General features: G+C 42.9%; 2 protein-coding genes across 2 annotated transcripts; one reads left to right on the top strand and one right to left on the bottom strand.

Moving 5' to 3' along the window:
• Window positions 1-333: 333 nt before the first annotated feature.
• inpp5e (inositol polyphosphate-5-phosphatase E) lies at window positions 334-7,134 on the top strand. Its single transcript, XM_034225297.1, has 11 exons — window positions 334-428; window positions 980-1,842; window positions 2,512-2,635; window positions 2,727-2,824; window positions 2,927-3,051; window positions 3,280-3,399; window positions 3,753-3,860; window positions 4,598-4,759; window positions 4,853-4,968; window positions 5,111-5,247; window positions 5,982-7,134. The coding sequence occupies exons 2-11, from the start codon at window positions 1,049-1,051 to the stop codon at window positions 6,112-6,114; spliced, it is 1,917 nt and encodes a 638-aa protein (XP_034081188.1). The 5' UTR covers window positions 334-428; window positions 980-1,048; the 3' UTR covers window positions 6,115-7,134.
• A 269-nt stretch (window positions 7,135-7,403) lies between these two features.
• On the bottom strand, window positions 7,404-14,309 carry pmpca (peptidase, mitochondrial processing subunit alpha). The gene is made up of 13 exons (XM_034225298.1): window positions 14,221-14,309; window positions 12,763-12,965; window positions 12,592-12,671; window positions 12,426-12,508; window positions 12,208-12,302; window positions 12,012-12,112; window positions 11,031-11,294; window positions 10,309-10,401; window positions 10,076-10,194; window positions 9,883-9,973; window positions 9,450-9,512; window positions 9,197-9,341; window positions 7,404-9,063 (listed from the first exon to the last, which is right to left on the bottom strand). The coding sequence occupies exons 1-13, from the start codon at window positions 14,265-14,267 to the stop codon at window positions 8,894-8,896; spliced, it is 1,554 nt and encodes a 517-aa protein (XP_034081189.1). The 5' UTR covers window positions 14,268-14,309; the 3' UTR covers window positions 7,404-8,893.
• Between the last annotated feature and the right edge of the window lie 9,289 nt (window positions 14,310-23,598).

Genomic DNA, 23,598 nt, shown 5'->3' with positions numbered 1-23,598 from the left:
ATATATATACATATAAAATGAAAGGGAAAACTAAATTGAATTGAATGAAAATGTATTAACAAAAATAAAGGATGTATTTTATTTGATCATAAAGGCTAAACATTCAGTTTTAATATAGCTAATTCCGAAATGTATTCGTAATGTTTTTGTTTTTTTACAGGTTCTGGATATAGTTCATCTTATTTTATCAACCCACTCAATTCAACAATTGTCATCAGGATACAGGCACCGTTATGACATGAAGTCTGCTGTACTGGTAGATTTAAATAATGTAGGTGCACTGTGACTTCTCTCCAGTGGAGGGCGCTGTGGCGCGTGCTCTGCTCTCTGCGGTGACTCTCTTGTCTTGGTAACAACAGTTGTTGTCAAACGTTGCTAAGGAAGCTACTCTTAAATAAGCCACACTCAATCCAAAAAGTAAACCACAGGTAACTTTACATCAATGTGATAACAGTTCAATAACTGTGCTGCATAATGTTAGAAACGATCAACACCTCCTGTTTATTAACGCGATCTTATAAACGTTTGCTTTCAACGTTAGCTCAGCTAGCCTTTATAATGCTTCTGTTATGCTAGGCTAGTTTAGGTTTAGCTGAAGGTAGCAGTGGGTTTTATGTTACTAAACTTGACTTGTTGGCTGGATTAATAGATAATAAACAGAAATCACGGAGGTTTCATGAGCGATTACATTGGAAAACAAGGGGACTTTCGACTCAGTCTCGGACTCTAGCTAACTTTGCTAACATTAGCATAACTACTTCACGGTGCTAGTATTTATTTAGTCAACTGGCCTAAATTGCTTTACGCCAATGTTGAAGATATATCTAACTAACCGTAATGTTGCACGTCAACAATTGTTAACATTGTCTTTTATTGCCAATATCATAAGACAAACAAGTTATACAGCAAGCTTTCCTTGTATTGCTAACTAATTTGAAGGCAGCATCTCAATGAATAATTGTATTCTCTTTATGTTCAGCTGTATGTCAGATAGCAATGAGAGAGCTTCATCCTCCTGACCACAGCTGGTCTCAGACATGACGATAGGATGACCGAGAATGGAGAGGACAGCCCCCTCCATCAGCAAAATCCTGCTAACGGAGATTCAGCTGTCAACAGCAGGACCCTCAAGACCTCCTTAGTGGATGCCAAATCTAGCAAGGAACACAAAGATGCCCTTAAAGTCAATGCTAGAAATGCAGAGGGGGAGTTCAGTCCATACCAGCCTCGGCCACCCCCACAACCCAGGCTGTCCAGCAAAAGTGTCTCAGTGGAGGAAACGCTGAGAACCAGGAGGTTGAAAAACAGCCAGGAGAGTCTGAGTGACCCGGTAGAGACTGGCTCCTCCTCAGACTCGCTTAAAGAGGACCTGACAGCCTTAGCACAAGGTGGGTTTGTTTTCAGGGAGGCTGCCACCACAAGGAATGACCAGGAATCCAATGTGAGACCCCTCTCTGCTGCTGCGTCAGGATCCCCTGTCTCCCGGGACAGAGGGAGCAGTCTCTCTGATCATGGGGGGAGGCCCCGCAGCCAGCAGAGCGACCCGACAGACCTACGGGCCAGGCCCAGCAAGGTGCTTCTGTCCCCGGTGCAGCCCACGGGGAAGCTGCCTGCTCTGGAGAAGGGCTTTGCGTCAGCCACTTTAAAGGCAGCTAATAGGATTGACGGGGATTGTTTGGATTATGCTGTGTCGGCCAAAGAGAAACCTAGTGATAGACTCCACAGGAACCTGAGCGACAGCCGGCTTCTGGAGAACATGGGCTCGGATAGCGCCTCTGTCCACTCCATGAGGTCCAACTACAGCGTGCTGAGCCCCATCAGACCCCAGGATGTGAGGAACAGGTAGGCACATCATGACCATGTACATGATGTCCTGGAGCCATCCACAGACTGCATGCGAAGGCTGTTTTGTAAGGCTTACTCTTTCCGGGGTTGGAAGGCTGTCTCTTTCAAGGGTTGATAAGGTCCTAATTTAGATATAGGCCTATCCATTCCAACAATAATGCAGTCTTGTAATGGCATATCTATGGCTTACTTTGTCAATAGTGTATCAGCCTGAGCTCTGGCAAGGCTTCAACTCCCTTATACCAAAAGGAAGTTACTCTGTACAGGCACTGATACGTATACGTTATAGTAACTTATATACACTGCAAGCCTCTGATTTGAGCTGATTAGCATTGCATTTGGAGCTTGGTTCATTGAAACCAAGGCCCCAGGATTTTTGTATTCTGTGCACAACATTCCCATCTTTAGGAAAAGAGTGGTGGGGGAATAACATGAGATCAGAGGAGATGCTCGCTCAGTAAAGTTTTTGACAGAAGGAGCGGCAAAAATGGGTCGTAATTCTACAGTGTCAATGCACAGTCAGTGCCCAGGAGGAAATGGTGTTTTTACTTTTATTATTGAATCAACACCTGTGACAGCCTTTCCTTTTTTTCAATGCTGCACACTTCAGGGCAAGTTGGCTGCCATTCAAAGTGTTCATTTAGCTTTTCAATGTGTATTTTGCAGAAGCTTTCTGGAGGGCAGCGTGCTGGGAAGCGGTGCCCTGCTCGGGGCTGAGGAGCTGGACCGCCACTTCCCCGACAGGAAAGTGGGCATCTACATAGCCACCTGGAACATGCAGGGAGAGAAGGTGGGAGGAAATCATGACTCAGCATCTCACAAACCAACAGGCATTTCAAGTCTTCCTAATTGAGAAGTAACCACATTTCTAATGTGTTCAGGGGCTGCCAACCAACTTAGATGACCTCCTCCTCCCAACAGACTCTGAATTTGCTCAAGACTTTTATATAATCGGGGTCCAGGAGGGCTGCCCTGACAGGTATCTGGTGTTTGTTAGACTTTAATCATCGTCACATATTAAATGTTAGTTACTATTACTCTATTGTCAACTAACTCGGTTATACTTCTGTGTATGTGACAGGAGGGAGTGGGAGGTCCGTCTTCAGGAGACCCTGGGACCGTACTACGTCATGCTGTACGCAGCAGCACATGGTGTTTTGTATCTCACTGTATTTGTCAGAAGGGACCTCATCTGGTTCTGCTCAGGTAATACACTCCTCCGATGTCAATCCATGCTTATGTAACTTAGGTTTAGTGCAAGTTATTTGAAGATGTTTTTGAAGCCACTAGACATATTGCTTTAAATAAGCATGTGAGCATCAAAAGCTATTTGATCATTATTGGCACAATCTACATGGTTTTGAGTTTGTATGTAACTGAATATACTGTTTTTGACACTGACTACAACATTTTGTTTTCCTGTTGACCCCCCAGAGGTGGAGCACGCCACAGTCACAACCAGGATCATCTCTCAGATCAAGACCAAAGGGGCTGTCGGAATCGCCTTCACCTTTTTTGGCACTTCTTTCCTTTTCATCACATCCCACTTTACCTGTGAGTACGAGGTTACCTAGTGCTATTCACTCTAGCAAGAGACTATTGTTAATCATGGCTGCTGTAGATAGGATTAGTTTGAGATTTGTTCTTAAGTTTAGGAGGAATATTGCAGCATAGAGGGTCATTTTTCTTCTCTGTCATGCCAGCATGAGTTGTTTTATTTCTTCAGCATACGAGCAAAGTTATTATTGTGAACTGTCAACACATTCCGACAGGCATGTGTTGGTCATACACTCATCTTAACTGCCTTTACGCCTGCCCTTATTTCACATGTTTGTATTAAAACTTTGCAGAATGAACAGCTGAGCACTCTTACATGTTTTTAATTTCGGATGATGTTCTTGTTTCAGCTGGAGATTCCAAAGTTTACGAGAGAGTACTTGATTACAACAAGATCATCGAGGCCCTAGCTCTACCAAAAGGCCTTCCAGACACCAACCCATACCGCTCCACGTCATGTAAGACTCTTCTGTGAAAGTTTAAAACATTGTGACGGGGATGTATTTGAACCCTGAGCTGAACAACATGATCAAACTTGAACAGATAGCAATTAGCCTCATATTCTGAGAGAGCCAAAGGAAGTATTTGTTTTGACAGTTTCCATCAAACTGTACAACTGACACTGAGAATAACATCCTTATCATGCGTAATAGTTGTTTTCTAGTTGACTTGTTTTACTAAATGTCGTTGTATTGTTATCCTATGTTGCACTTGTGTTAGTATTACTTCTTATACTATTGGTACTTTTTTTACTCTATTGAGTCTACTGGTATTTCTGAAAGTCAGAATAAGGGTAAAATAAAACATTTGTTCTCATCAATCATCTAAATGCTTCAAAATTCAAATGTGTCAATCCTTCACTGGATTAATGGCAACTCAATATTATTTTGAAGCCTCAACCTATTCACCGGTATCCCACGTTTTAAATATTTGACTAGGATTAATTGTACCTGTGGGAACTAGATTTAAATGTCTAGACCTGATGGGTTGAAAAAATAGTTTTTTAGCTAATACAAACTATTTTTGGTTTTGTGTCCATGACTATCTGTTTTAAACCCAGCTGTAGTGCTCCTATTGAATGTAGAATATAAATAATTGTTGTTCATATACTTAAATATTTTGGATAACATTCTTGATGCTAGTAAGAAAAATGGCTGGATCTTTCATTATCATAGTATGTCATTTTTAATTGTAGCCGATGTCACCACAAGATTCGACCAGGTGTTCTGGTTTGGAGATTTTAACTTCCGGCTGAGTAAACCCCGGGCCGAAGTGGAGGCCATCATAAAGCGCACAGCGGGCGGAGATATGGGTCCTCTGCTGGAGCACGACCAGCTCTCCAAGGAGATGAAGGAGGGTATGATTGCATCTCTGTGAACATTAACATTTTGAAAACTCAGTAGGTTGTTGTCAATTCTCACTGCATATTTGTTTTTGTTCTCTCCTCCAGGTTCAATCTTTAAAGGTTTCCAGGAGGCACCTATACACTTCCTCCCCACATACAAGTTTAACGTTGGCTGTGATGTCTACGACACTACTTCTAAACAGAGAACGCCCTCATTCACAGTAAGAAAATAAGAAAATCAAGCCACTGAAATAAACCAAATATTCAGGATGAAAGCGCACATATGCTGCTCCAGTCGAAATGTGGTTCTGTGTGCGTGTTCTGGCTCTCAGCGGAGCGACACTTGTCTGTTTGTGTTCACAGGACAGGATCGTGTTCAGGAGCAGGCAGGCTGATGATATCAGAGCGTTCAAGTACACCTGCTGCTCGGGCATCAAGACGTCCGACCATCGGCCCGTCATCGGCGTCTTCCAGGTCAAACTCAGGCCAGGCAGGGACAAGTGAGTCCCACTGCTCTCAAAAACAGCAACACATATAGTTATCATGTGAAGGATGCTTCCAACTATGCATTGGTGTTTGTCAACAACCAGAAGAGCTGACCAATTTCAATTTGTTTGTTATCTTAATTATACCAGTACATATATTATACATTGTGCCAAGTTATAAACACTTCTGTTGATAAATCCTATGATACAAAGATGTTAATAAGTTAGATTGTTATCACTTCTGTAATTGTACGATAATCTCAAAATAAAACTTTAGTTTAGCTTCCCGTTACTATCCAGTGAGTATTAAAAAAACTTTAAAAAATGGTTGATTTCTTCACTGTAATAAGATGATATCAAAGGAAGGTCTTGGCGTTATTGTGATATCACTTTGAGTTCACCATTTAATTAAAAGTGATCAAAAAGGATGACAACATAATTCATATAATTGCACTCCCACATCACCAGCTATAAGTTATCAGTATATTTAGTTGTAATGAATGAATGAAATGAAGCTGACGTACTCATTGTCCACAGTTGTTAATCCCATGGGTCAAACAGATCCTACCCATAACAGTGATGCAGTTAGAAAGTCAATTGTCTTAGTAGCTCGTAAAGTACTCTTCTAGTTAAACGTTTTTAAATCACAAATGAATATGTGGTCATTTTCAAATGTGTGGCAGCAATAATTGTAATCTTTAATCTTACTTAAATCAGGTGCGCTGAATTTGTTTATTTCTGTTCTTCAGTATTCCCCTGGGTGCGGGACAGTTTGACAGAGGCTTGTACTTGGAGGGCATCCGGAGGAGGATCACCAGAGAGCTGAAGAGGAGGGAGGCCATGAAGAGCGAAAGTACCAGCACCATCTGCACCATTTCCTGAACCCGTCCAAAACAAACTCTCCAGACCGGACCGCACTCGATCCATCTGTGCCTGAAACCGGAATCTAAATAAATGAGTGCAGAAGAAGGACCAAAAGGGAACCAGTTGTCTTAACTACACAGAGTGCGCCCTCTGTTGGGCGTAAACGGGAACTGTGTGTGGAAGTGGCTGGCTGTTCTTGAGGGCAGGGACCTCGAGGTCAGTCACACAGAGGTTTGCAGACACAGCAGCAGTCTGGCTCTTATTTATTCAGCCCCCTCTACTCAAACATGACTGAGACAGCATGGGGGCTGCCATTGTGTCATATTCTTCACTCGCATGCTCCAGTGTGAACTGATCCAATCTTTAAAGGCTCTGTAACTGCATTCACCTTCTAATGGTCTTTTGTGTAGGTGATCATAAACCACAAAGCCATTTTTTGCTGAATACTTCATCAGTAGTACATTTCCATGTGGATTTGTCGTCAAATAGCTTAACAAACATTCTCTAATTTTGGTGGCACATAGAGGTGCACTGTTTAATGTAATTAAGGCGTCAGCCACTGGTCAATTTTAACTTGAATTATTTTCAGAGCTAAATGTTTTGTAGGAGAGTGTGACTGAAGAAGGGAGGTTAACATTCCCAGACTGACATTGAACGCTGGTCAGGAGTTTGTTACAACTTGTTACTGTTGAACTTCAGGGAGACCAAATGTATTTGGCAGCCTATATGTAACTTTCTTAAACAGGAACTCACATCTTTAAATAGATGATTGCACTGTTAATGCCTGTCACGTCTTTTTCTCGTATTAGGCCAAGTGACCCTTTGCTACAGAATGTAACCCAATGCCTTACCTCTCATCTCACTGCAGTGTAACCTCATACTAACTGTCCATGTACTGTATGGAACATATTAATGAACTTGCATTCCCAGCGAGAATAAAGTGCCTGTGGGTCTTGTTTTTGTATCCTTAAGACCTCTTAACTTTATCTGCATATTTTTACATGTCACCCATGATGTAATAAACATTTTAAAACACTATTTGTTGGATTCATTCTGTCTACTGCATTGTAACCCAAGACCTTTAAAATATAGTTTTATTTGTGGAAGTAATAACATTTATTTACCAGTTGGTATGCAGGTGTTAAGTTTCACATATTCACTTTAGTCAGAAGCCACTGAAATATTTAAACAAAATACACATGGGTGTATTTGGGTGTTAAAAGTTGTTTTCATGTCTTATGTCTAATGGTATCCTCTTTAAAGGCTTACTCGCTTTCGTCTTAGAAATAATGTACGATACTTCCATATATTATAGTAGTACTGACCTTTCTTTATACCGTTAATATCATTTATTTGTTTTTTTATTTGAAATGGCATCAACACAACCACAAAAATAGAAAAAAATAACACGTTTCACTTTAGATTTAAATCTGTTTACACGCAGTGGTTTTCAAACTGGGGCGCGAACCCTGGTGGGTTGCGGAGGTACTGCAGGGGGGGCGCGGGAAGATTTTTTCATTTGATTATTTTCTCCTTTTAGCTTTGAAGCACCTTGAGATGACGTTGTTTTAAAGTGTGCTATATAAATCAAATGTATTATTATTCAATTGCAAACAAACACTGCTCGAAAATATCTCATTGGTCAGAGAGCTGTGGGCATAATGCTGCCTTTTGCAACATCCTACTTGTGTGAGATAGGCTTTTCTTGCTGCCATCAAAACGAAATACAGATCAAAGCTGAACATTGAGAATGAACTGAGAGTGGCAGTCTCAAAACAACAGCCCCGGTTTGAGAAGATCTGCGAGGGAAAGCAAGCACACACAAGTCATTGATAGGCTATGTGTGGAATAGGAATGGTAAAGTGATGCAACCTGCAGTAGAAATAACAGTTCATTCATATATTTTCCTTAAAGAAATTCGAATTTAAAAATCTACTACTCTGGGAAGAAGGCCTGCTAGTTTTAATTAGGCCAAATGAATTCACAGTATCTATTACAAGCACTTTTGTTCATGTGTAATCCATAATAAAATATACAATTATAGTTGGATCTTTGTATCTTCTTATTATTAGCAGAGAAAATGTAATGTTTTTACAACAATATACAATTAATCCTACCAATATAGATGGGAACTGGGTTGGGGGGTCCCGAAAATATTTCCAATTACCCAAGGGGGGCCCGACTGAAAAAGTTTGGGAACCACTGGTTTACAGCACATCTGAGAATTGCCTATAGTTGTCAGGTGTGTCATATTTAAATAAACATTTCAAAGTATTCCTTTATTCATCTATTTAGCATTTGTGTGTGCCTGGTAAGGGAGACTACGAAGCTCTTTCGTACAAATGGAAACATTTTCAACAGTTTTCTTATCAATACACTCAATTTCAGAGAGTTGAGGGGTTTGCAAGCTGAGAAAAACCATAGCGAGATGAAATATCCGTTTAGACACTGCTGGGATGCTAGACACCCGCTTCTGTTGACAATATGTTGTTTTAGTGTAGCGTTTTGGTATGTGGATTTTAAAATGAACACCCCAGTAAATAAGGAAATATGGCTTTCCTGCTCACAAACAATAAATACAGATACTCGCACTGTATGTGGATTACTGTAACCTTATAGTAATATGTAACTTTTCTTTAAAATCACCTCTCTCAGAGGTTTCGGTGAAGAACTTGGGTTTTAGTCCCCTCCCGCAGTGAGCTGTGTCAGTTCTGTGGTGGGAGGGAACACTACTGTAATCTTCCAGTCCAGTTTATTTACAGAGATGTCTGCCAGTGGCCGCCGGCTCGACGAGGACCTATCGGAAGAGGCGGTACATGCGGGGCAGACGTCCGTCTTTGCTGGACAGGGCGGCCTGGATGTGTTCGTATGAGGGGAGCTCCGTCAGGTCTCCCAGCGCTGCGACCGCCGGCTTACTGCGCAGCATCTTGGTGGTTACTCTCTTAATGTCACTGGCTGTCACGTTGCCTGGAAATGATATGTTCACAAGTCAAAAACCAGAATGTTGAAATAAGACCATTTCTACTTATTTACATATTTGTTCTCCAATAGAAGGACTTGATGCCATTTATGACCACCATGAATGTGGTTCAGTACTCACTTATGAGGTCACAGAGCTCATGTGGCAGCTTTCTCTTCCCTGTGGAGAGAACCTGGCGACCAACATCTTCAAAAATAACCGGCCGCGACTCGAGGTTCATCATCAGCATGGACTTGAGCTGAGTCTTAGCCCTCTCCAACTCCATCTGGAAAAACAGGCAGGAAAATGGTCTACAAATTGTATATCTTTGTTGTTTTTTCTTCTTATATTGCTGACTTTTTGGATTGCCTTGATAGAGAAGCACAGCCGTTACCTCTCCTGCGCTGCCAGCCATCTGAATGAACTCTCTGGTTATTATCTCCACCATTTCCCGCACCTGGAGGCAAATGTATGTTACGATAAGACACAAGAAAGCCATGGGAACATTTCAAAAACAGACCATGTAACTAAGTCTAGGGAGGGATATCTCACACTGTTTTGACTTTTCTCTGCTAAATAATTATTGGTTAAAATAATAACAACAATTTATTTGTAAAGCATCCTTCATAAAGACATGCACCTTAAGGTACTTTACATAATCACAAAAACAAGAAACACATTGAGTCAACAAGTAAACAGATAATGATACAGTTCTCAGCGATGCTGAAAGCAAGCCATTTAAAAGATCAACCAATACCATTTTAACAAAGAACCGCATGTGAGACCAAACAGATATTTAAACCCTGCTGTTCTGGGCCTGTACCGACCTGTCGGGGGTCTGCACTGGCGTGGATACACAGCAGACCGCTGTCCTCATAGCTGTGATGGTAAGCGGTGGCATTGTACATCCAATGATGTCTACAGCAGACAAGGAAAATAAGACAATTAGTGAAACGGACTGGTGTCAAGTAGTGTTTTATATTTGATGAGATGCTGAATCAAGGTTTGGGAGAGCTTTACCTGTTGAGCACGTTCAGGTAAAGGCGGGTGAACATTCCTTTCCCAGGTCCTCCAGCTGAAAAGGAGCCACCTCCACCCATCATCATGTTGAGCACTGCGAAGGGGATGAAGTCGTCCTCCTGTTTAGAGAAAACAAACATTTCTTAGACATTTTTAAACTGGACTTTGTTGCCAACATATATAAGATGCTTAGTTGAGAATCTTCAGGATAGCCGTGCAATGCAAACACCCACCAGGAAGGAGCAGCTCTCCAGGCCGATCATGATGTGGGTCAGCTCTGGGATCGGGGTGGGTCCAAGGCTCACATCCGACATGTCCTTCTCCATCTAACAGATTAAAGGAAGATGTTATTCACATACCTTCATGACTAACTGCAACAAAGCTCATATCAGTATAACAAAATGTTCCAGATAAACGCATTCTGGCTTTCTTTCTCTGAAACACTGTGTAGTAACTGCTGTTTCACATTTCACATAATTTCTCAGTCGAGAAGTGGTTCCATTTAGTCAGAGATCAAATCAACTGCAGACCATCTTGCTAGCCTAAAAAAGACAATTTGAGGATGTGACTTTAAAAGTACATTGGTGGTTAAATACATTAAAAACACTTCTATGGTTGTCCTTCGGGTTTAAGGTCATGAGGTCCAGATCTTTATTTATTTTTCACCATTTTAAAACAGGAAAGCCTGTCAGATAAATGCTTTCAAGACGAGATTTGGGAATAAATCTGGTCGAAATTCAAAGAAAAAAGTGAATTCCTGTTCACACTTTTATCACATCTGCATTGACTTTTAGATGAACTATTACTAAATCATTGCAGGGTTGATAACAGCCTGTGAGGGACTTACTGGGGGATTTGGTTCCCCGCACCACAGAGGATGCAACGCAAATTGAGTGCATGTTTCATTCTTTACATCAAATCTGGTAAAAAAATGACTTGTAAACAATAAAATCACCTTGACGATGCCCCCAGTGTACTGTGCTACGGAGAGATCCACGTTGGCCCCTGCACTCGCCCCCCACACCGGCTTGGCGTCCAGCAGGTATTTCCGGGCACATTCCACCAGCTGCTCGTGCTCGATGCCGACTCCAGCCAGCACCATGCGCTCGGGGCAGTAGTAGTTACTCAGGTAGCTGTGAAGCACCTTCTTGTCAATCGTGTCCACGGTGTCTGCAGGACAGAAGCGAGGCAGCCCGACTGTGTTGCCTCGATATGCGGCCTGGAAACGAAAAATAGACAATAAATCCAAAGCTACAGTAGGATTACAACATGATATCTCTGACACGCTTCTGTTTCCAAGGTCTGGAATTATTTGTTTTCTTTCAGAGTTGATCTGTAATTTTGGAAAGCAGAAAATGACTATGATGTGGCTTTGGGGATTAGATAGTTTGAAAAGGTTTGAAATGATGCTGACATGATGGAGTCGTGGTGGAGTCACGCATTCTGGTGAGACCAGGTTGAGTAAAAAGGCTTCAAAAAGCAGCAGGATATTTGAACTGCAAACTTTTGAACTAACTGGTTTGAGTGATAGTTAGTGATATTTAGTCAACTAGAATTACCTTTGTCCTATTAAACATTTGTGTGAGATTCCCACACAAAGCGCTTTAATTCTTGAGCTAATAGCCCAACATGTGTTTTGGAAGATCCCAGTGACCTTGAACTTTGAACAAAAATATCTAATCAATTCATCATTGAGTCCAAGTGGAAATTTGTGTCAACTTTGACGAAATGTCCTCCATGCGATCCTCAAATATTGCTATATTGATATCCAGCTTGGGCTTCTGGTAACTTCTGGTGGGTAATATCACAATAACTAAATCGCTTTATTATTATTAATATTACTATTGATAACAGCCTTGACGCTTAAAGTTCATACACTCGTTTGTTCACTTTCACAGCGAGATAGTGTAAGGTCTTAACAGAACATGTGACTCACAGCGTGGATCATCTCAGTGAGTAAAGGTTCAGGGTCCGGCCTCATGTTCAGATCTTCTAACTCAAAGCGTACCGCCATTCTGGTCATCTCGATCTCCTCATCTGCATGTAAACAAACATGTAGGGTCTCAGACAGGCTGTGGAGAGATTTGCCACAGTTTCCAGGGATTTGTCATTTTAAATAAGAGAGGACTTACCCAGCAAGCGAGGCTGCAGCACAGCGTCAGAGAGGAGACTGACCACCGTGTCCAAACCCTTCACTTCAGCAGACACTGCATATATGGTGGTATCCCTGCACAGCAACAATGACACATAGAAAAGCTGCTAAACTTTCTCAAAACAGGATGTGGAAGGTAGTTCACAAACATTACATTTTATTAAACTGAGAAAGGGTTTCACATGAGAGCCTAAATACCTTGATGTTTGGCAGTCGCATATTCCTCCGTGTTTTTCCAATGTGAGAAGAATTTCATCTTTACTCCCATACTGAGCTGTGGACTGAAAAAATAAATAAAAAAATTACTTAACGTGGCTCTCCCCCTTTATAATTAAATATGTGTTCTTTACAGTGTTGTACTTACAGAAAAGGCGAGTTTTTCTACAAAGTGTGCTATCCCACTCGGGTACTTTGCTTCATGTCTGGATCCAGAATTTACTAAAACTAAAAATAGGAGAGAAAACAAAAATGTTATTTACTTCAACAAGATCTCTAAGTAGATTATGATATTGAAGCTATCACTGCTGCAACTTACTCCCAACTGTGCAGAATTGACCAAACTTGTTTTGGGAAGCGACTTTAAGGCCATTCTCTAGCACTGTGATCCTGGTCTCGTACGTCTCCTGACCATCCACAGATGCAAACACAGGCTTCGGGATCCCGGGCAGCGGTGCAGAGAGCGAGATGTTTGGGTATCGGCTGCCACTGCTGTACTTTCTGTAAGCTGCGATCCCATACCTTTGAAAAAAGACAATGCAAGGTTTCTCATTTATTCTCCAAAAATGTGGCCCCCCACTTATTTAATTAGCGTATCCCTCTGACGTGTCATCCATATGTACTTTGTAGTAATGTTTTTGATATTCTATCGATTCACTAATGTCAATCTAAATTCAGTTTCCATTTTATTACAACTGAATGGTTATTTTTGAACAAGCTGTTGAATTGGGTTGCGTTATATCAAGGGTATCAACTATTTAGTATGCAGCAATAGGTATAAATGTGGTGAAAAGATGATTAGACCCACCTGTTTGTAGTATAGTTAGGCTCTAAACATAGTGGTACCTGATTATAACAACCTTCCAAAAAGGCAGGATTTCGTGTCATTTCATCTAACATAACATTATGATTAATTAAGATGTGTTGGTATTAATATTAATAATGCAAACATAGGTTTAACGTATCAACATTGTATAAAACAGTACATTATAGGTATCGGGTATGCCATGTAGCATGTTGTAAGAGGTGTGAGGTAGTAACCAAGTACAACATAATCATATGATGTTGTACTTGGTTATAGTGTTGCATTATATATATAATGCAACACTATAACATGGGATATAACTGCAGTTATGATATTTCAATTATAAATCACTGTGCCGACGTCTTGTTTGGAGTAAAAAAAGACCCAGAATGGCTTAGTTATAATAACAAATGACAACGAAAAACATGGACTTATTCATTTGCTGTAAATTAAAGTGTAATACTTTGATAAGTATGTTTTACTAGTTCTGTTTGAAGGATAACTGAACCGATTATCGATTATCAAAATAGTTGCAAATTATTTCCGTCCATCGACTAGTAGATTAAACTCTACAATAGGATCAAACCCCAACATCTACTGCTTATTTAACAGATAATTACTATAGTTTAGCTTGCACTTTAAACACTTTTATTCAAATATTTAACTCTATATCTCATAAATTATTGTTAGTCTTACAAACTAAAAAAGAACAACACAATGACACATTATTTATCTCTACTGCTTTACTCCTAAATATTGGTGGTTTATATTATGATGTGACATCCTGACGGCTGACAGCAGGACTACAGCTTGTTTGACGGCTAAGTTAGCATCGTGCTAATCTTGGGGGTTCAGGACGTATAAACGCTATGACGCTGCACATGACACGGCAGGTACTGCATGTAGCGGTAATGTGGTTTATCTGCGTTCAAGACATGTCTGGCAGAGCATTGCTTTTAAACGTGTTCCTACCTTTGAACACGACTCCAGCCTCTACACCTCGACATGTGAGTCGCCATCTTGGATCCTCTGTGACCAGAAGGTAACCCGGATGATGATGAAAGTTTACTTCCGCTGGGCACACTCCTACAAATCCAACAAACTGTAAACTGTAGACATATGAAACAAATAACCCATCAAACTTGTTTAAAAAACGGCTTAATTTATTTGGATATACCTTTGTCGTATTTGTTTTATTAAACCATGCTTTTGATTAATCTTGAGGTTCCAACGAGTGGAAGATGGTGTTTTGACTATAATTGTATATTTGTTTTTGTTTCGAGATTATTCCTCAATATTGGTCCATAACGTTTAAATTACCCGGTTTATCCTGGTTGCTTTTTTTCTCAAGGACAAATCTAATGATAAATGACTCCTTAGTCGAAAAACATGTCTCTGTTAACCTTATCTTAACATTTATTGTTTTGTCTACACCTGTTTGTGCTGCAGTCTCCACCACACTTACAATTCAACAATTTTGCACTTTAAAAAAAATCCCCTCCATTTCAGTGTAAACTGATCAGAGATGGGGTCGTTACTAAAAAAAAGTAATATATTACATATTACTTTTAAAAAAAAAGTAATATATTACACTACTTCGTTACTCTCTACATAAAGTAACTCGTTACTTTACTCGTTACTTTACTCGCAGGGCCGGCCCGCCCCTCCCTACAGGCAGATCACGCAGACTGCGGCGCACCTACAGTGTAAGCGCGCCACAGTTTTGCCTCTGCGAGACTCCACTTGCACCCCCAATTACTATTGCATTAAGGAAGACATAACACATGTCTTTCTTTTTATATGCTCTAAAATAGGCTACCAGCCACACAACAAGCTAACAGTCTGTGAAACGTCAAGACACTAATTAATGAAACCAGTTCAAGACGCATTATTCTTATCATTCTTTATGAGCGCATAATGGTAAGGTATCTAATTACTTATGTATTTAGTATTCTATAACTTAGTAACAGAGATGGTCAAACTAAAGTGGTAGAGACAGAATTCCTACAATGAAGCGGGACATTGAACTGTTCACCCGTGAGAGGGCGATCAACAAAAGAGAGCGAGCGGCCCCGTTGAGGGAGTTTACAGATGAAAAGACTCATCCATGTTTATGCAGCACTGCACGTGGAGATGTGGTCTCGCAAATCGCGCAGATTACATAGGCCTACATGTATATAAACCATAGACTGTAAACCTGCGGCGGAAACCCCTCTTGTCTGTCAGTGAGTGTGATTATTTTATAAAAGTAACGAAGTAACGCATGGCGGGGCAATGTTAGTAACTGTAGTGTAATTACTAAATTATAAAAGTAACGCGCTACCCTACTCGTTACCGGCAAAAGTATTATTATTACAGTAATGCGTTACAAAGTAACGCGTTACACCCAACTCTGAAACTGATGATACCATGCCGAAACGAAGCACACAAAATACACAAATAAAACAAATAATTAAGTTATGGAGTAAGCTCTTCATGTTTAAAAGATACTCTCGGAAAGGGACATGTGTGCTTTTTATCCTCTTTTTATTTGTTTTAATTTGTGCCATTAATTATTGGCTCATGTGTCTGGAGCAAAGTGTGCTCACTGAAAGCTGCTTACAGGACAAAGATTTATAAACCCTAAATCAACACTATCTTTGTAGCGAATTTCTTACAACAGTAAACCAGAGAATGGCAAGGTCATCCGTGGTCAGAGAACAGTTATCCCTCCTTAAGGCCTGAGAAAATCTATATCAAAGATAATAATTACTATATATCTCAGTATATCAAATGTCAATGTGTTTAACTTCAAAGAAAACCCTGTTAATAACTACATTTAACTCTACTATCATACAGATTATTTTGGAGAAATTTGATGCTACATTTCCATTGGTAGATTTATGTGTTTGATGTTGTCCTGAATCCAACATTGTTACATTTCGCCTGCTGCATCAGTCTTTGTCCGCTTAATTAAAATGACCCTCCCTGCATAGATTATAAATCGGTGCATTTGTACTTTAATTTCCATTTGATTATGCTGAATGGATTGTCAATTTACATTTGCAAGGACTTCATCTGGCACTAGTTTATGCCTACATGTGGACTACAGTGTTTTATCTGCAGCCATGTTTGTGTGTAAGTTAGACCGTCATTTGTTTTTATACTCTTCTCTGCTTTTAACCCAAAGAGCTCGCATTATTTGAACAATGGCTAAACGACTGCATGTTTAATCATAAAACAATTGTGACTTTAATTTTAACCCAATGATAGTGCTAGGTGAAAGTTCAGATCATCACCAAAGTTATTACAATTCATCCTATGAATGTGTGTAATGGTGTTGATGGATGAAAATTCAGGGGATCACCAAAATCAATATTATTCATCCTCCAGGGAGAATGTAATGTCTGAAGCCAACACATGTTGTGTCTGTTAAACTCAAAAAGTAAAACTCCCTCTGCTCATGAATAATGTTTGATACTTAAAACTTAAAAGCATGCTGGAATTAATTTGTTAGCAGCTGTACATTTTGTTGGAAGCAGCCTTTCAGATACAAGTACATAACTTAACCTATACAGAAAATAATGTTGTTGAGTTTTCTTTTACAATGTTCCTGTATCATTGTTGTGTTGTTTTTTCATGGTTTGGTCATGACCCCTTAGTTTAAATTAGTGTAAATCCTGATTTATGTTAGACAAAAGTGTTGGCACTCTTTGGAAACCATGAAGGGAAAGCTATTTCCTGTTTCGAGCCATGTCAGGTTTTTTGTTGAAGTTACATTGCATTTAGCTGACGCTTTTATCCAAAGCAACTTACAATAAGTGCGTTCGACCAACAAAATACAACTTGAAGAAAACAGAATCATATAAGTACATCAGGCTTCATAGAGCAAAAACATTTCAAGTGCTACTCAACTGGCTTTAGATAAGCCAGTCCTTTATTAGTATAAAAGTGCTTCGTTAATAGTTCTATCGCTCGAAGTGGAGTCGAAAGAGATGAGTTTTCAGTTTGCACCGGAAGATGTGCAAGCTATCTGCCGTCCTGATGTCAATGGGGAGCTCATTCCACCATCCTGGAGCCAGGACAGCAAACCCACGTGTTTTCGCCGATGGGAACTTGGGTCCCCCTCGCAGCGAGGACGCAGCGAGTCGTTTGGCTGATGCAGAGTGTAGTGCACGCGCTGGGGTGTACGGTTTAACCATGTCCTGGATGTACGAAGGGCCAGATCCATTCGCAGCATGGTAAGCAAGTACCAGTGTCTTGAAGTGGATTCTAGCAGTTACCGGAAGCCAGTGAAGGGAGCGGAGTAGTGTGGGAAAATTTGGGAAGGTTGAAGTTCTTGATTGGCCACATGGGAATTCAGTAGCGTTGACAGGATGAACTTGATCTTCAGCTTGATACAAAATCCCTGCAGCCATCTTCCAAAATCTTGTGGAAAAAAGCAGTTTACAGTAATAACTTTTTTTAAATGAGATGTTTAACAAATAAATGTGTGATTTTCATTCCCCATACCCTTTCGACCATGAAGTGTGCATGCTAAGCTGCAGACACATTTGTAGAAACAAATACAATTGCAACACAACTATCAACAAATAACATGCTTATGTAAATGTAACAGCCTAGTGAGGCCTGTTAACATCAAATTTATATTAAAAGATTCGGATTCCCGGCCACACCAATACAGCGAGAAGGACAGCACAATAGGTGTACAATGGTTTATTTGTACAAAGTTACCTTAAAAACACTCCTTTGATAAATACTTAAAATAACGTAATGTTCAATAAATATAAACCAGTTACTTAAGAATTACAGTTCTAGCAGGAGTTAATAAAATCCTGAAAGTCCTGTCCGCTTGGAAGTTAACTCAATGCCGGGTTTTTGCCAGGCAGAAGTGCAAGGTTCAAGTCCCTTCCAGGAAATCCAGTGCCAGGATTTCCACGTTGCCGGCCCGCAGCCCGTCAGCCTCTGGTCGCGGAGCCCTCGGTAAACAACAAAAGGAGACTCAGGGGAGGAGACAACAATGTAACTTTCGTGACGTAAAACTAGACACCCAAAAGCAGGAGAAATGGCCACTTCCCTTTATCTGGAGTTTGTTTCAGCGTTGAATCCGATGGTTAGAGGAGGGTCCGGTCCGATCTGCGGCGAGGTAAGGAGGAGCAGGAGGGATCCGATCCGGTCCGATTTGCTGCGAGGTGAGGAGGAGCAGGAGAGATCCGATCCGGTCCGATCTGCTGCGAGGTGAGGAGGAGCAGGAGGGATCCGATCCGGTCCGCTCTGCGGCGAGTTGAGGCAGCAACTGTCAAGAGAAGAATAGCTGCCGTCTAGCAGGTAGTCGGCGTATTTATGGAGGAGTGAATTTGGCAACTGGCGAATGGGATCGCTGATTTTCACTGGGTGCCGGTGTGTCAATCAGCAGTGTCTGTGTCTTTGTTGTGACAGTTCGTTGAGGAGGTTAAACAAGCATGTAAATAAAAAGAGTTCATCGCTAAATAGCGCACAACATTACAATCACTATATGTAACAATTTATAAAAGGTTTAACCATCCGTCCCACTGTCTAACATACTGACTTTATTCACTTTGTGACACTCCTCCCCCTTTAACAGTTGTCGTCCCGACAATCTTACTATCCATACCTGTCTGGAGGCCTACCCCTGTTTTGCCTCTGAGACCTTTGTAGGGGTGATGCATTTCTCTGCTCTTGTGGGGCCACAGGGTCCTCTCCTACGGGACCTGTGGGAGGAGCAATTACTATGGGCACAAGGGTCAAAGGCAACAACAGGGGCCTGGGAAGTAGCGAATTGGGGAAGATTGAGTTTGTTTCAATCTCTGGGGCATGATGTGGTACTTCAGGTGGATCGAAAGGGCAAGGCCTAAGATGGCTACGATGGATTGTCTTAATAGGGCCTTCTTTTCCTTCTGGTCTGATCTGGAAAACTGGCAGGCCGGGGTGTAGTTGATCATGAACAACATAGAGTTGGGGCTGCCAGTGGGGCGCCAACTTTCCCTCCCCTCTGCGGCGGAAATTTCGCAACAGCACCTGCTCTCCGGGTAACAAGGGGAGGTGCTTTGCTTTCCGATCGTACCTGTCCTTGTCTCGCAGTCTGTTTGCTTTGGTCCTTGCTGCCACTTGTTTGTAGACTCTCTGCAAGGTCAGGTTATGCTGATGTACCCAGCCTACCAGGTCATGTCTCTGAGTCAGTGGTGGTGCTCTCACCGCAGTTTCAACAGGCAGGCGGTCATGCCGGCCAAACATTACAAAATGTGGGGTCATTCCAGTCGTCTCATGAGTGGTATTGTTATACATCTGGAGCAGAGAAGGCAAGTGGTCTGGCCAGTGTACTTGGTCCGCCAAGCTCAATGATCCTAGAAGAGACAACAGAGTCTTGTTAAATCTTTCACAGGCCCCGTTTCCTTGGGGCCTGTAGTGTGTGGTTCGGACCTTCACACACCCATAAAGGCTGCACAGCTGTGCTACCAGGTTTGACTCAAAGGCTCCCCCTTGGTCAGACAGGATACGTTCTGGGCAACCCCATGGCTGGATGAGGTGTCGCCAGAGAACACGAGCTGTGGTGGCTGCCGTCTGGTCTTTTGTAGGGATAGCCCATCCATACTTTGTGAAAAGGTCAGTCATAACCAATAGATAAGGGTAAGTGTCGCCATGCCAGCCAAGAGACAGGTAGTCGATTGAGACAATTTCCAAAGGGTATGATGTTAGGATAGGAACCAAAGGTGCTCTTACCTCTGGGCCCTTTTTCTGTTGGGTGCAGCTCGCACAATTGGACGCCCATGTCTGTAGGTCAGTTCCCATCCCTACCCAGTAGAAAGTCTTCCTCAGCAGGTCATCGATCTTGGCTATGCCCCATGTGTCCTGAGGCTTGGTGATACTTTTCCCACAGCTCCTGTGTCTTGCCAGTGGGCACCACAATTTGGGAGAGGTTCAGCCCAGTATGACGCTCTTGAGTTCTCCGCTTCAACACACCTTCCTGGATGTATAACCGGCTCCATTCTCGCAAGAGAGGTCTTACTGCAGGCTGACTGGCTTTCCTTTCCTCAGGTAGTGGGAAGTGTCCTCTTGCCACCCACCTCTTCACTTGGACCAGTGCTTGGTCCAAGTTTCAGGGGTGTCCTCCAATTTCACCACTGTTGTCTCTGCTGGGTGGGTTCTGCGTCTTGTGGCAACCTGGACAAAAGATCAGCATTCTGGTTTGCAGAGCCAGGGCGATATTTCAAGTCAAAGTTTGCCAGCTGGGCTGCCCACCGCTGTTCAGTGGCACCTAAGTGTGCTGTGTTCAGGTGGACAAGTGGGTTATTGTCTGTAAAAGCCAGGAATTTGTTGCCCCACAAATAGTCTTTGAATTTCTCAGTGACAGCCCACTTGAGGGCCAAAAACTCCAGTTTGAATGAACTGTAATTTTTGTCGTTCCTTTCAGTGGGGTGTAAGCTTCTGCTGGCATAAGCAATAACCCTCTCCTTGCCATCCTGTACTTGTGATAGCACTGCCCCCAATCCTCCTAGGCTAGCATCAGTGTAGAGATGGAATGGCTTTACGAAGTCGGCAAAGGCCAAAACTGGGGCACTCACCAACGCAGTCTTCAGAGCATCGAATGCCACCTGGCAGTCTGCAGTCCAATCCACGGCATTCTTCCCTTGTCGCATGCTAGCAGAACCTACTAGGAGAGCAGCGATTTTGGAGAAGCCCTTCACAAATCTACGGTAATATCCTACAAATCCAAGGAATGACCGTACCTGCTTGATGGTTGAAGGGGTTGCCCAGTTCCTTACAGCGGCGGTCTTTTCAGGGTCTGTGGATACTCCGTCCTTCGAGATGACGTGTCCGAGGTAGGTGACCTTTTCCGAAACAAGTGGCATTTATGGGGCTGCAACTTCAGGCTGCCAGCTTTTCGAAAACCTGCTCCAGGTGTTAAATGTGGGTGTCAAAATCAAGGGAGTATACTACCACGTCATCCAAATAGATCAGTAGAGACTCCTGGACCTGTCCTCCCAGGCAGCGCTGCATTAGTCTTTGGAAAGTCGCTGGGGCATTACAAAGGCCAAAGGGCATCCTCTGGAACTCGTAGAGGCCCATGGGGGTGGTGAATGCCGTCTTCTCCCGATCTTTTGGGTCCATTTCCACCTGCAAAAATCCACTGGCGAGGTCCACAGTGGAGTACCAAGCAGCTTGTTTGAGACTTGTGAGGGATTCTTCAATTCTTGGCAGGGGGTAGGCATCTTTGTGAGTCAGAGAATTGAGCCTTCTGTAATCGACACAGAAGCGCCAGGATCCATCTTTCTTCCTTACTAATACGATGGGTGCCGCCCAAGGGCTGGAGCTTTCCTTGATAATATCTGTGTCCAACATGTTTTGGATGAAGCTCCTCAACTCAGGGTAGAGGGTTGGTGGGATTGGCCTGTAGCGCTCCCGGCTAGGTGGTGTAGAGCCTGTGGGGATGGAGTGGAGGACTGCATCAGTTTGACCAAAATCCTCATCCCCTGCTGCAAAGACATCCCGCCATCGCTGCAACAGGGAGTCCATTTTCTGCTGTTGTTCGGTCAACAATCCCTCCCCTTTTAGCAGGTTGACTGGATGCTGGCCTTCAACGGTGACCCGGTTCACCTGGACATCCACCTCTACTACACCTGGGTCTGAGGCTTTCAGTACAAGGTCCTTTTCTCCCCGAATCTGGCTTGGTTCAACCTGGAAGACATTAGCAAGCGGGCGCCGTTGGGGTATTGTGACTGGGTAAGGATTTGGGTTACATACCCTTATGGGGAGCCGTCCTTTCACCACCCAGGCGACGGTGCGGGCTACCTGCCACTCGTCATCTCTTTCTGGTCCTTCCACCAGGGCACAAAAATCTGACTTGATCTCTGCCCCATACAGCTGTGTCCAGAGCACCATCTCGCTGTTTGGAGGCACAACCACTGATTCCTGGCGGGTCAACCTGGCCACTCCCACCGGTCCATCCGAGGAATCGATTTGTGACACCTTTTGGCAGACAGCAAAGGCACGTTCCCACTCTCCTTTGGCTTGTTGGGACATGGTGGCTCCGAATGCAGTCAGCCCGGGGTGGACACCCTGAAACAGTTCTTTCCAGCAGTGTGAAATCACATTCATCCCTAGTACACCTCTTTCCGCCTTCAGACACTAATCTTTGACAATGATGACTCCTTTTCCTGGCACAGTGACTCCTCCCACTGAGAAATCCAGGATGGCGTACCCGGTGTAGGGGATCTTTAGTCCATTGGCTGCCTTGATCGTTAGCCAGTGCAGATCTTGTGGGTTTCTTTTCTGTCCTCCACTCAACCATTTCTGAAAGAAAGTTTCACTAAACAGCGTAACTTGTGAGCCTGTATCAAGCAAGCAGGGCAATTTTACTCCTGCTACTAGTATGTCAACCCCTGGGCACTCCCCAACAATAGAGGGCCTGTCTGCTTGGTTTCCCTGATTCTCCTCCCCAACCACATGGCTCTCAGTGGCTGAGGCTGTTAGTTTAACGGCCCCCTTACATGCTGGCAGTTTCTCTGAATATGGCCAGCCTGCCCACAGCCTCTGCAAATAGGTTGGCCACGTTGGTCCCACTCGAACCTTTGTTGCCTGGGGGAGGATGCGTTATGGCCTCTGAGCTAGTCTGTTAGGGGGTGGGGTAGAGTCTCTGTGCCCAACTGGGGCATTGTGTGGTGAGAGTTGGCATCTGATCTCTTCTGTAAGAGTCTCTGTAATAATGGACAGTTGCTCTTTCATTTCTTTCCTGAGTTCAGTTCTTACTGTTTCTCTCCATTCTTCCAGGCTAGGTGGTGCCATGGCCGGTCGTGGCTGTGGCACTGAAACACGTGATGCACAGGCAGACTCCATCCTTAGTTCAGCTTCTAATGCTTTAACTTCACCAGACACCTCACGGAAGGACATTGTAGGATTTCTTCGCACCTGCCGTTGAAGTTCCCGTTGTACCATACCGGGCTTCAAACCAAGGACAAGCTGGTCTCGGATAGTCCTCTCATCCTGGGCTGAGCCAGCTGGTTCAATTTCTTCCCATTGGTGGAATAGTTCACGGAGCCGAAGGAGGAAAGAAGCAGCAGTTTCCTCTTCCTGTTGGTAACATTTGAAAAACTGCGTCCGAAGCTGGGCTACTGGGGTTACACGTCCATACAGTCTCTTTAACTCCTGCAGTATGGCTATGCTACTTGAGAGTTTGTTGGGGTCAAGCAGCCGCATCTCCCTTTTTGAGTCACCCTCAAGTGCCCCAAAAATAAAATCAATTTTCTGTTCCTCATTTAACCCTTGTGCCCTCAGCATTGCCTGAACCTGCCCATGCCATTCAGAAAAACACATCTTGCTTCGGTCACCATTGAACTTTGGGATCCATGGGAC

Source organism: Gymnodraco acuticeps, unplaced genomic scaffold (genome assembly GCF_902827175.1).
Source record: "Gymnodraco acuticeps unplaced genomic scaffold, fGymAcu1.1, whole genome shotgun sequence".
Lineage (NCBI taxonomy): Eukaryota > Metazoa > Chordata > Actinopteri > Perciformes > Bathydraconidae > Gymnodraco > Gymnodraco acuticeps.
The sequence above is the reverse complement of the archived record's forward strand: the minus strand, read 5'-3'. Positions and strand labels throughout refer to the sequence as shown.